The 13,119-nt window shown below is 37.2% G+C and overlaps 1 protein-coding gene across 2 annotated transcripts in view; it reads right to left on the reverse strand.

Annotated features, from left to right (window-relative positions):
* Positions 1–538: 538 nt before the first annotated feature.
* Positions 539–13,119, reverse strand: part of MBTD1 (mbt domain containing 1) — a 49,618-nt gene continuing 37,037 nt past the window's right edge. For both annotated transcript variants that reach the window (XM_039344106.1, XM_039344096.1), the window contains exon 16: positions 539–4,625. In XM_039344106.1, coding sequence (XP_039200040.1) covers positions 4,507–4,625 — 119 coding nt within the window. In that variant the 3' untranslated portion in view covers positions 539–4,506. The remainder of the gene's footprint in view (positions 4,626–13,119) is intronic.

Here is a 13,119-nt window from a genome sequence, read left to right on the forward strand (position 1 = left end):
GGTACATTTTCAGACACTTTTATTTAGCAATTGTGTATCTTCTAAGCAGGTTGTTTTACTGTTACTTGCAATAAGAACAGTCTTTCTGCACCACAATATTTGCTTCCCTAGCCCAGGAAAATCTCCATCAAAAGAGACCTGTAGTGAAAAACTTCATGATGTCTTCCATGAATCTTTGACTAACAGCAAAATTGATGCAAAATGATACCTACTGGCTAGAGAAAAGATTAAAATTAGAAATTTGTGGTTGAAACATTGGTTGGGCAGATTAGGGGTAAACTAAAGCTACATTCAGAGAAACAGGATGTAAGGAACAGTACTGGGCCTGTCACAAATAAAATTACACTTCACTCCACGAAACAAATAAAATTAATTTGACATTTCTTTCCAATGATCAGAGTTATCATTAGAAACATTTTAACAAGCTTGAATTAATGCAGACCTATCTCTTAATGATAATGAAATGGGGATACTTCATTATATCAATATTTTAAAAGATATTCTTGACCCCCGTTGAGACAAAATTTACCACCTGGTCTTCTTTTTAACATTTTTATTTTGTGTAAAAAAGGCAAATTTAGTGAATTATTTTCATCTTGTACACAAAGTTATATTCTTAATGCTTTTTCACATCCATGCTTGAAAATCTGCAGTCTGTTAAAAATGAAAGTAACATTAATTTCTTCAAAAGCAATTTTCACTGAGTTATGTACATTAGAGGTTTTAAATGTTCCCATTTGACCACACAAATAACCAAGAAAATAAAAGATTAAATTTATACAGATAGTGATCTATATATCAAATACATACAGAAATGATGTAAAAACCATTTTTAACCTCTGCCTTGATCATTTTCCCAGAGGCAGAAGCTCATGCTTTTTTTTCCTTTTTTATATAAATGGCTGAGATTTCACTTAAATATGAAAATTAAAAAAAATCAATTTAATCACAGTTTTAATCCCTTTCCAATAAAGGATTGTTACCAATATATTAGCACCATAATACAAATATTGATGGGAATAGGTGTTCACATCACATAAAAATGACAACAATAAAAACAAACAAACACTGAAACCCGTGTTAGTATCAATAGAACAAGAAGTCGATAACTGCTTTTGTATTCCTCTGATTCAGCAAGGAAATTTAAAGCGTGAAAAAGATGTAATATTCTGAGCTGTACAAAGGAGCCCTTGCAATGTAATTTACCTTGCCTATGGTGCCTTATTTAAAAAGATCCTGCCTTGTGCCAAATACTGTAATATTAGCTGACCCACAGCAGAAGTACAAGTCTCAAAGCAATATCCACTTAGCCCCTCCAATCTGATTCCATCCCAGTTTATTGGTGGTAATTAGTTCACAGCAAACTGGAGATGTTAGAACTAAATCATTAAAAAAATGAACCAATGGTACTAAAAGTTTACAGTCATCTGGTTGCTGTTTTTTAAGAGGCCACACATAAACATTACTCAGAATGAACACTGAAGAAAAAAGACAAATGAACAACTAATGTGTAAAAGGTGTCACTCAAGGGTTTCATGGAAAAAGAATTTCAAGATTTGAAAAAAGTTTTCATATTTAGGTTTTCATTTAATCAGGTACATGTATCAGGATGTAGAAATGGGAGAATGAAAATCCTGAAAGGATAGCAGTACCTACTTGACATAAATGTGTAAGTTATCTCCAAAAATCAGAGAACCTGCACTATAGCAGTAATCAAGGCCATTCTCTCCCAAACATAATTATAGGTCTTCTAACATCTTGCAGAATTGCTGGTTCAACATCAGGTTCTCAGCTGATGTGGTAGGGATTAAATGTAGTTGTGGGTTTTTTCAGGAGCTGCCATATTCCGAGGTAGAAGAGGGCATCTGTTCATCTGGACAAAGGCCATTCCAATGTAAGACTGACAGAAATTAGTGAAATTCTCCAATCATAACATGCACAGGAATGGGGAAACACTACTGCACCTCATGATTTTCTGCCAATCCTACAGATACAAAATACACACAATGTGTGTCCACTAGGAATTGGGAGTAACTGTGCCTAAATGTATGTTCTTTTGGTTCAAGCTTGTTTAGATCGTATAACTAAACAAGAATCAATTTCTACATAAGTCCAAGTTTTTATGCTGGCCTCAAGGCAAAAGCCATTAATACAGACCTTACTCAGGATGTCTTTTTCACAGTAATATTATCTTTCTGATAAAAATCAGAAGAACCTGGTATATAAATGTTATTCTGCAAGTCCTCAAGAGTCTCTGACAATGCAGTTATTATACAGTGGCCTTTACAAACCACAACATTCATCCTATCAGTTCTGCATTATTATAGGTGAGCATGGCTGACAGAATTATGATCTGAGATGGAAAAAAAATATGGATCACTCAGTTTTCGATGCAATTCCTTCTGGAATCTCATCTTGCTTTTGAAGGATTCTATCCTACAGGTAAACGGCCTGATGACATGGATCATTTACATTTGGGAGACACTGGCCTAAGAAATACTGTGCTAAGGGACTGATGCCTGAATTATGATTTCAAAATTACTGTGATTCAGGGAATCCTTAAGTGTGCATGCATATGAGTGTACGTGTGCGCGCATCTGGGTACACACAAACATGATACAGCTTTTTGCTCCCCTCCCCCAAGAGCAGCTCTTTTTTTGTAGCATCATGAACTGCTTTGTAAACCAGGGAAGTTTGAAAAACAGCTGTAATGGAGCACTTGTGAATGAGGGAGAGAAATATATTCCTAGAGGAAAAGAAGGAAGAAGGCAGATCAGCTAAGCCCAGATCGCCCCTTGTACTTCTAAGGATAATGAACATAATCTTTTTAGAGACATAACAATACAGTATGCAGTTTCCACTTATATTCACAATATTTGACACTCGATACTCAGTTTTTTAAATGCATACATGAAGCAGTTTTCAACAATGGCCCAGCTATGTAAAAAAGAAAAAAGAAAAAAAAAGAGTAGGAATTGTTTCATACAGTCCTATATTAATACAGGAAAAAAATGTACTTCCAGAAGTTACTACAAAATTTTACACCATTATCCCCTCTTGCATAGAATGTGGTAAACCTTTGCATATCACAAATGGTATGTACCCAATAACAAAGATAAGAAAATAATCAAAATTGCTGGTTTTCAACTTTCTATGCGTTTAAAAATTTAAAACATTTATATGCCAAAAATTGTCTCTGGGGCTTGGAGAGTTGCTAGTCATAAAGCATTAGATTTAAAGGGTGTAGAGGTTAATCTATAGAATTAATTTTTTTCTAAACCCTACCCTTGAAACAAGAATCAGACAGACTGCTCTAAAGTCGACTTGCTATGACCCAGAAGCAATTACAGAATATAAGCAGTTAATTCCTGAGAGTTTAGTAAATGAACCTTACTGGTAAAAGCAAAACTCTGTGACATATATCATCCCGTCATGACACCAGAATGGAAATGTCAACATTTTAAAGTTCTGTGAATGATTCCATCTGTTAACTTCCATACAGATTTAACTATCCAGGAACAGTTTCCAAGAAATTCAGCATTCATGCCACACTAGTTATGACAAATTCTTGAGAAAGGTATCAGCAGCCAAGAAAATACTGTGTTCAACACAGGCTCCAAAGCATCTTCGGGCAAACCAGCTCAGTTTGCAACAATCAAAAGTTCTTCCAAATGTGTAGAGAAGAGTAATGCCGTCTTCAGGAGCCGACTGCTGCATCGTTTCAGGGTGTGTCTTCCATCAGGATGGAAATCAAATCTGTTGCTGTTTCACTAGAAAAAGAGCTTTCAGTTCCTTGCACAAGAAAAAACAAAATGTCCCATATACCAGTTGACATATGGGAGCTTTGCTGATCATCTGTGTGAATATCTCAGTACTTCAAAATATTAACAAGTAACAGCCTCAATAACTTTAATGAAGACAAGACCAAAGCTTAATTCTCCAAAATCTTAAGCAGATTTGTCAGTATATCACTGTGCCAGGAGAAAACATTTTAATACTCCATCCTTTCAATTTCTTTTCTTACGCTTCATCACCGTGTCTCATGATGTCACTGAGGAAAAGACAGGGCATGACTAGTGTAGCTTTTCAGTTCAGAAGCTCCCAGCTTGTACCAGAAGGTTCACTCATCACAAACAGTTCATTTGTGTTTTCAACTATTCTACCATCTCATCTTCCTCAAAGGGTTTCCTGCAATCCTGCTATAATTAAGCTTTTTAATTCTTACCAAAAAATTAGAGTATCTTTTTTTTTAACAATCTGAACTTGAAAATATTACAAAAATTCTTTCAAAAGCTTCAAATACAACACAAACATGTCAATTTTTAATAAATTGAAAATTCTTTCCCCCCCACTAAAATAGTTTTCTTGTCCTCCAAAAATTCTGAATTGAAATCTTAACCGCAGTTAGCAAAGTGCCCTTAGTAGAAGCCATCAAATGGTAACATCTGAATGGGAACATCAGTCTTAAGGAAGCCTTGTTTTGTACCATCCTGTTCAGATTTACCCTTAGGGTTCTTGCTTGATGTACTGGCTGGCTGATCCATTGCTTTCCTGATCAGAAGCTCCTTGAAGAAAGCTGTATTCCTCTCCATCTATCAATTCCTCTTTTAGCTGCAGTGAAGATACTAAATATGAAAGAGGATGTTAAAAAATGAAAATTGGCAGTGATATTGTTCTTTTCATTTCAGAAATGAAAATTTGGCAACATCCCAACTTTTGTTATTCCTGCACAGGAAAATACAGTGCTGCAAAGCAAAAGCTCAGAAGAAGAATATAGTAAAGAAAATTGTGGGCTGAATTTGGAAATATGTGAATTAAAAGGAAGAAATAAAAGAAAAGGTTCAATATAAATGTGTAGATAGTGCTTGCCCTAATAAAAAAGAATTTTGGTTGACTACAATCATAAAGACATCTGTTAAAAAGTCAGTCCACTGACTGAAATGAAACCTGGTATTGTTCACAAAGCATCTTCAATGAAACAACATGAAATCACAATACTTGTAACTTAACAAGAAAAAAACATTTTCTTCATGGATCAGGATTTTAAAGAAATCCTGGAAGATTAAAATTGATTGATGAAGGCTGTGCTTATGTGGAGTAAATATACAACACACACACACACACACACACACACACACACACACACACACACACACAAAATCCTAGTTATCTGCATCCCCGAATTAAAATTTGCATCTTTTCTAATTACTGACAGAAGCCTCCCTAGTTTTAAGAAACAAAGTCCTGCATGTATATTAGCACAATATGAAAAGGCTAGGATACGACCCATTTTTCAAAGCTTTTGTTTTTATCTAAATAAGATTTATAGCTATGCATATAGATGGAAATCTTGTCTGCAATCTGAAATTTGCCAGTCCAGGTAAAGATTTATTGACTTAGAACTAAGTGGGCCAAAATGCTTATCCTCATGTTGAGTTTATTCTCATCATAAACTTCCGTACATTTAACTGAATAAGTAGAATGTTTTGTCAGGAACCAACTACTTGAGTTTCCTTATCATTCAAGATTATATCTGTAGAATAGAATAGAGCTAGAAGGGACCTTGGAGGTCTTCTAGTCCAGCCCCCTGTTCAAGCATGAGAACCTATACCATCTCAGACAAGTGACTGTCCATTCTCTTCTCAAAAACCTCCAGTTATGGAGTGCCCATGATTTCTGAAGACAAGCCGTTCCACTGGTTAATTGTCCTCACTGTTAGGAACTTTGTCCTTAATACCAGGTTGCTTCTCTCTTTGATCAGTTTCCAACCATTGTTTCTTGTCCTGCCCTCTGATGCTTTGGAGAATAATTTGACCCCCTCTTCTTTGTGGCAGCATCTCAAATACTGGAATACTGCTATCATGTCTCCTCTATTTCTTCTTTTCTTTAGACTAGCCAAACCCAAGTCCCGCAGCCGTTCTTCATATGTTTTAGTCTCCAGGCCCTTGATCATTTTAGTTGCTCTTCTCTGAACTTTTTCCAAGGTCTCAACATCTTTTTGTAGTATGGTGACCAAAATTGGTTGCAGTATTCCAGGTGTGGTTTCACTAGGGTTTTATAAAGCAGTACTAATACTTCGTGTGATCTTGATTCTATGCCTCTGTTTATACAACCCAGGATTTCATTAGCTTTTTTGCCTGCTGCCGCACACTACTGGCTCATAGTCAAGTGATCGTCCACTAGGACTCCAATGTCCCTCTCATAGTTACTGTTTTTGAGCAAGGTCTCACCTAATCTGTACTTATACCTTTGATTTTTCCTGCCTAAATGTAAAACTTTGCTTTTCTTCACATTAAAACTCATTTTATTGTTCAAGTTTGTCAAGATCTTTTTGAATCCTGAGCTTGTCTTCTCGGGTGTTGGCTATTCTTGCCAATTTAGTGTCATTTGCAAATTTGATGAGTTCCCCTTCTAATTCCCTCATCTAAGTCATTGATGAAGATATTGAAGAGTACTGGGCCTAAGAAAGAGCCTTGTGGTACCCCACTGTTTACTTCTCTCCATGTGGATGTAGTACCTTTGAGGACTACTCATTGAGTACGGTTTGTCAGCCAGCTACAAATCCATCTGGTGGTGATGTTGTCTATTCCATCTTTTTCTAGCTTATCAAGCAGTAGATTGTGGTCTACTTTGCTGAATGCCTTACTGAAATCTAAGTATACTATGTACACAGCATTTCGCTGGTCTACTGATTTGGTCACTTTATCAAAGAATGAAATAAGATTGGTTTAGCATGTTCTGTTTTTAACAAACCCATGTTGGCTATTTCTAAATTACCATTCTAGTTCTCATACATTACTCATTTTTTGACAAAACAATCCCACTTTCTTTACTTTTCCCCTTACTTTGCTTCCCATATCTTTTAAAACATAACGTTCTGCCTTACAATGGATTGACTAATACTGAATTATAATGTTCAAGTCACAGTTTTCATTCATACAAAGTAGAATGTCTTCTTTTTACATACAAAAACTTAAGCTGCAAAATGGGACATAGAATTCTTATTTCTCACCAAACACAGGGGACTTAACTAACTAGCTGCCATCCCGGGCCTGGCAAAAACACAGAGACTGATTAAGCAAAACCACCATAGGAATAACCACAGCTGAGGTGATTCAAGAGAATCTTTGATTTTTATTCATGTTTCTTTCTTATGAAAAGATGGCTAAGACACTTCAATATCAAGTGCCTTGTTTCCAGGATCAGTCTTTCTAAATTAAAATGTTAATCATTTTAAAAGTTCTCTTTTTCTGCCATTTACTTCGTGTCCAAAACCATATTTCATTCTAATTCTGGAGGAGCAACTCCAGAGCTACACGGAGTGGCTTGTGGAGTTTCCAAAGACTGGTGGAATTGGAGGAAATTAGCATTTCTTCCTCTTCCTTCACAGCCAGCAGAACTTTGCTAAACCCAAATCTGGATCAACAGACTGGCTACCTCTTCAAAATGTGATATGAGTGGAGGACTGAAAAGAAGCACATACAAATATTTAAAGAACCCTTCAATATTGTGAATGTGTGACATATTTCAAGAAATCACATTTGTTTGAATTATAGACAGAATTAAGTCAGCAAAATTTTGGCAGTGCTACAGCCAAGTTGTGAATATTCAATGAACAAAGACTCAAAGGTATTAAATGACAACTCTACCACAATGAAATCATTTAATTTAGATATGTACTACTAAAATTTTTAAAATCATTTATCTGTGTTCAGTTTCTCATAACATATTAATACACGCACACTCACTCACCACATAACTGGTTTTTTTTAGGTAAGCAATATTATGCAATGAAGAAGTAAAAATAAAAAGCTAAAAAATTAAGCATGAGGTAATGAATTAATTTACCTGCCCTTGGTTTCTTTCTCACAATGGAATATCTTACAATTATTTATTCATTTTTTTGTCAAATATCAACATGGACCTTGATACATTAATTTTCAGATTTATACTCCCCAATGCATATTCATGCAGTGAATATTTTCTGCATAACATATGTACTTTTGCATCCTTAAACAATACCTCTAATATTGCCAAGATTCCTTGCATATTTGTATATAAATATATTGAACAACCTAAAGGACATCACATATAATTGTCTTATTCTGTGCTATACTGAACCATTCACTACGTACACTTATTATTCAAATTATGCATACATGACTTCTGTAACAAAACAAAACTCTTATCACATTCAACAGCCAACCTTCAGCTCTCTATCTGCACAAAACATAATTCAAGTCTATTTACTTTACCATATACTTTCTCTAAAGGAACAAACATGAAAAAAGCGTTGCCACATTCTCATAATTCTTAATTCTTCCTACTGAAGAGCAAAACTCCCATCTTCAAAACCTCTGCCTAGCATAGCCCCACTGCACTTTCTAAATTGTGTGTATTCAAATTTACTGGAGTAACCTTGTCTGCCCCTTTTTAACGACTTCCATAACAACATTATCACTTCACTCCATATACTTTCACTCTAATTTGTTCCAATGATCCTAAATAACCAAACAACGGCCTGCCTGCACCTAATCAACCTTATTTCCTTCAGTAATTCTCTCAAGCTTTCATTACTGTACTACCACATTTATCATTTATATCCATTCCTTTGCTATAAATATTTTACTGTAGTTAACAGGTGAAAACATACCATAAAGCAAAATTAATTAACACTAGAATAGTAGAGTTAAATGACAGCAGAGAAAAAGTAGCAACCTGGTTTTTGCATCTTATCTGCAAGAAGACAGTTCCATTTTTGAGGTCTGAGCCCTTGAGTTCAATAATTTGGTCATGATTTCACTGTAAATGGGGCAGTGGAAGATATAATGAATAATGTCCTCCACCTGACCAACAGCACAAGGACAGAGAGGCAAAGGGACATTAAATCCCTTCTCGATAAACCACTGGTTATATAAACCAGGTATTAGGAGAGGCTTCTGTATTTTTTATAGTGATGGTACCAAGATGAAAGGTTGATAAGATCAGAAATGAGGAGGTGATAAGCCACCTGGGAAAGCCAAGGGAAATAATAATAATAATGATAAAGTTGGAAGGGACCTTGGAGGTCACCTAGTCCAACCCCCTGCTCAGGCAGGAAACCCTATACCATTTCGGACAAATGGCTGTCCAGTTTCTTCTTAAAAACTTCCAGTGTTGGCGCATTCATCGCTTCTGGAGGCAGGTTGTTCCACTGGTTAATTGTTCTAACTGTCAGGAAGTTTCTCCTTAGTTCTAGGTTGCTTCTCCCTTTGGTTAGTTTCCATCCGTTGCTTCTTGTCTGGCCTTCAGGCGCCTTGGAAAATAGATTGACTCTCTCTTCTTTGTGGCAGCCCCTGAGATATTGGAATATTCCTATCATGTCCCCCTTCGTCCTTCTCTTCGTTAAACTAGACATACCCAATTCCAGCAGCCGTTCTTTATATGCTTTAGTCTCCAGTCCCCTAATCATCTTTGTTGCTCTTCTCTGTACTCTTTCTAGAGTCTCAACATCTTTTTTACATCGTGGTGACCAAAACTGGATGCAGTATTCCAAGTGTGGCCTTAACAAGGCATTGTAAAGTGGTATTAATGATCTTGATTCTATCCCTCTGTTAATGCAGCCTAGCACTGTGTTGGCTTTTTTGGCAGTTGCAGCACACTGCTGGCTCATATTTAAATGATTGTCCACTAGGACTCCGAGATCCCTCTCACAGTTACTACTATTGAGCAAGGTACCCCCTATACTATACCTGTACATTTGGTTTTTCTTGCCTAAATGTAGAACCTTACTTTTTTCACCATTGAATTTCATTTTGTTAGATAGCACCCAGTGTTCAAGTCTGTCCAGATCCTCCTGTATCCTAAGCCTGTCTTCTGGAGTGTTGGCTATTCCTGCCAGCTTGGTGTTGTCTGCAAATTTGATGAGTTCCCCATCTATCCCCTCGTCCAGATCATTGATGAAGATGTTGAAGCGCACTGGGCCCAGAACAGAGCCCTGGGGCACCCCACTACACACTTCCCTCCATGTAGATGCGGTTCCATTGAGGACTACATGCTGAGTACGGCCAGTCAGCCAGCTACGGATCCATCTGGTGGTGATGCTGTCTAACCTGCATTTTTCTATCTTATCAAGTAGTAGGTTGTGGTCTTCTTTGTCAAATCATCAAAACAATTAAAAAACGAAAATTAGAATATTTCGAACATGTGATGCGACACCCAGAAAAATACGGCATACTCCATTTAATCCTCCAGGGAAAAATTGAAGGCAAACGAGGTCCAGGCAGAAGAAGAACATCATGGCTTCAAAATCTAAAGGACTGGTTTGGACAAAACTCAGCAGCACTTTTTCGTGCGGCTGCTGATAAAAACAGGATTGCCAACATGATCGCCAACGTCCAATAACGGATATGGCACAAGAAGACCAAGATAAAAAGGTGGATAATTGTACCACAATGGCATCTTTATTGGCATTTCTTTCACAAATATTTTCTCTGTTCCAAGAACTAAATTCTCCTAAAAGTGGTAAGAAATACATTTGTAGATAGTGACGTAGGTTTGGTCCCAATCATGCAACTGAGAAAACTAAGTTTGACAAGGAGGGACTCTTGAAGGCTTTCTGCTTTCTAATAGAGGTAGTCCTCAACTTACAGCCATTCATTTAACTATAAAATTCTACTTTTGTTTGCCTTCACAACAAACTAGATCACACCACATCACCCTGTCTGACATGTTATAGACTAGTGATTCTCAACCTTTTCTTCACCACGGACCCTCTTTAAATACCTTTTGTGGCCATAGACCAGTGGTTCTCAACCTTTCTAATGCTGTGACCCCATAATACAGTTCCCCATGTTGTGGTGACCCCCAAGTGGGTGTGGCCACCAATAAGAGGGAGTAGGACAGCTAGGGAAAAGGGAAAAAAATGGCGGACAGCATGGTTTGGCGACCCCCGTGAAATGGTCATTCGACCCCAAATGGGGTCCCGACCCACAGGTTGAGAACCACTGCCATAGACCATTAAGACTTAATTCATTTAACTCATTTAAAACATTTCTTCAAGCCTTCACGGACCCCCTGTGATGACATTGTGTCCCCCCAGGGGTCCATGACAACAGGTTGAGAACCACTGTTATAGACTTTTTACTCATAATTAAACACAGATTTCAGGTCTCTGTCCTTACTAATAAATCTTGCCCAAGATTAGACCACTTTCTTTCATATATATTGCACCCTTCCGTTTCTCTTCCTTTCATAGAAAGATAACATAACTATTTTTCTTTCATTTTGTTCATTAATCCATGACCCTTGCCATTTACTATTCTTGCATTTCAAGTTGCAAATTTCCACCTGTTCCAAATGTTCACACCATTCTACTGTAGGCAAGTTGAAATACTACCATGAAATTAAGAACATGCAATAATAAGCAATATTCTCAAGGAGATTAAAAAAAACTTTAGAGTTTTTAAAAATTAACAACTACAATATTATTCACAATAATGAAACCTGTGGCTCACGATAATGTTTTTATTCCCATTTCAATCCTTATCAGATTATTTAATTCATTTCATTTGTGCTTATTATACTTACTCTATAGTAACTTTACTCAAATTTATTAGATTCACTGTGGAAAATTGTTTTAGAACTAAAGATTGGGAAAGGAAGCTATGATATTTTTTTTCATTAGGCCTGCATACTTAAAATCTATTACCATGCACTTTTAGGGCATAATCTGAAGATGTACAGTACATTCAGAAAGTATTCAGACTCTCTTCACTTTTGTCAATTTTGTTATGCTACAGCTTGATTCTACAATTGTTGAAATTCATTTTTTTCTCATTAATCTACACTCAGTACCCCATAATGACAAAGTGAAAACAGAATTTTAGAAATGTCTGTAAATTTATTAAAAAGAAAAAAACTGAAACATCACAGTGGCATAAGTATTCAGACCCTTCACTCTGTATTTTGTTGAAACACCTTTGGCAGCAATTTCAGCCTTGAGTCTTCTTGGGTATGACGCAACAAGCTTTGTACACCTGGATTGGGGGATTTTCTGCCATTCTTCCTTGCAAATCCTCTCAAGCTCAGTCAGGTTGGATGGCGACCGTGGGTGGATAGCCATTTTCAGGTTCCTCCAGAGATGTTCAATAGGGTTCGTGTCAGGGCTGTGGCTGGGCCACTCTAGGACATTCATAGGGTTGTCCCTAAGACACTCCTGTGTTGTCTTGGCTGTTTACTTAGGATTGTTGTCCTGGTGGAAAGTGAACCTTCAACCCAGTCTGAGATCCTGAGTACTGTAGAACAGGTTTTCATTGAGAATATCCCTCTATTTTGCTCTATTCAGCTTTCTCTCAACCCTGATCACTCTTCCAGACCCTGCTGCTGAAAAACACCTTCACAGCATCGTGCTGCCGCCAAGTTTCACTGTTGGGATAGTATTGGGCAGGTGATGAGCGGTGCCTGGTTTCCTCCATACGTAATGTTTAGAATTGAGGCCAAACAGTTCAATCTTGGTTTCATCAGACCAGAAAATCTTGTTCCTCACAATCTGAGAGTCCTTCAGGTGCTTTTTTGCAAACTCCAAGCAGGCTTTCATGTGTTTTGCACTGAGGAAAGGCTTCTGTCTAGCCACTCTGCCATTAAGCCCAGATTGTGGAGGGCAGCAGTGATGGTTGTCTTTCTGGAACTCTGTCCCATCTCCACACAGGATCTCTGGAACTCACAGAGTGACCATCTGTTACTAAGTCATCTCTCTTATTAAGACCCTTCTACCCCGATTGCTCAGTTTGACTGGGCAACCAGTTCTTGGAAGAGTCCTGGTTGTGCCAAACTTCTTCCTTTGAGAAATATGGAGGCTACTGTGCAGCAGAAATTTTATTGTAGCCTTCCCCAGATCTGTGCCTTGCAATAACCCTGTCTCTGAGCTCTTCAGGCAATTCCTGTGACTTCATGGCTTTTGCTCTGCTATAGTATGCATTGTCTATAGAGAGGTGTGTTCTTTTCCAAATCATGTTCAATCAATTTAATTTACAACAGGCAGAAGGTATAGAAACATGTCAGCAAGAGAAATGGCAAGGGTCTGAATACTTATGCCACTGTGATATTTCAGTTTTTTCTTTTTAATAAATTTACAGACAT

The sequence above is a fragment of the Crotalus tigris genome, unplaced genomic scaffold, assembly GCF_016545835.1.
Source record: "Crotalus tigris isolate CLP2741 ecotype Arizona unplaced genomic scaffold, ASM1654583v1 scf7180000017551.9496454, whole genome shotgun sequence".
Taxonomy (NCBI): Eukaryota; Metazoa; Chordata; class Lepidosauria; order Squamata; family Viperidae; genus Crotalus; species Crotalus tigris.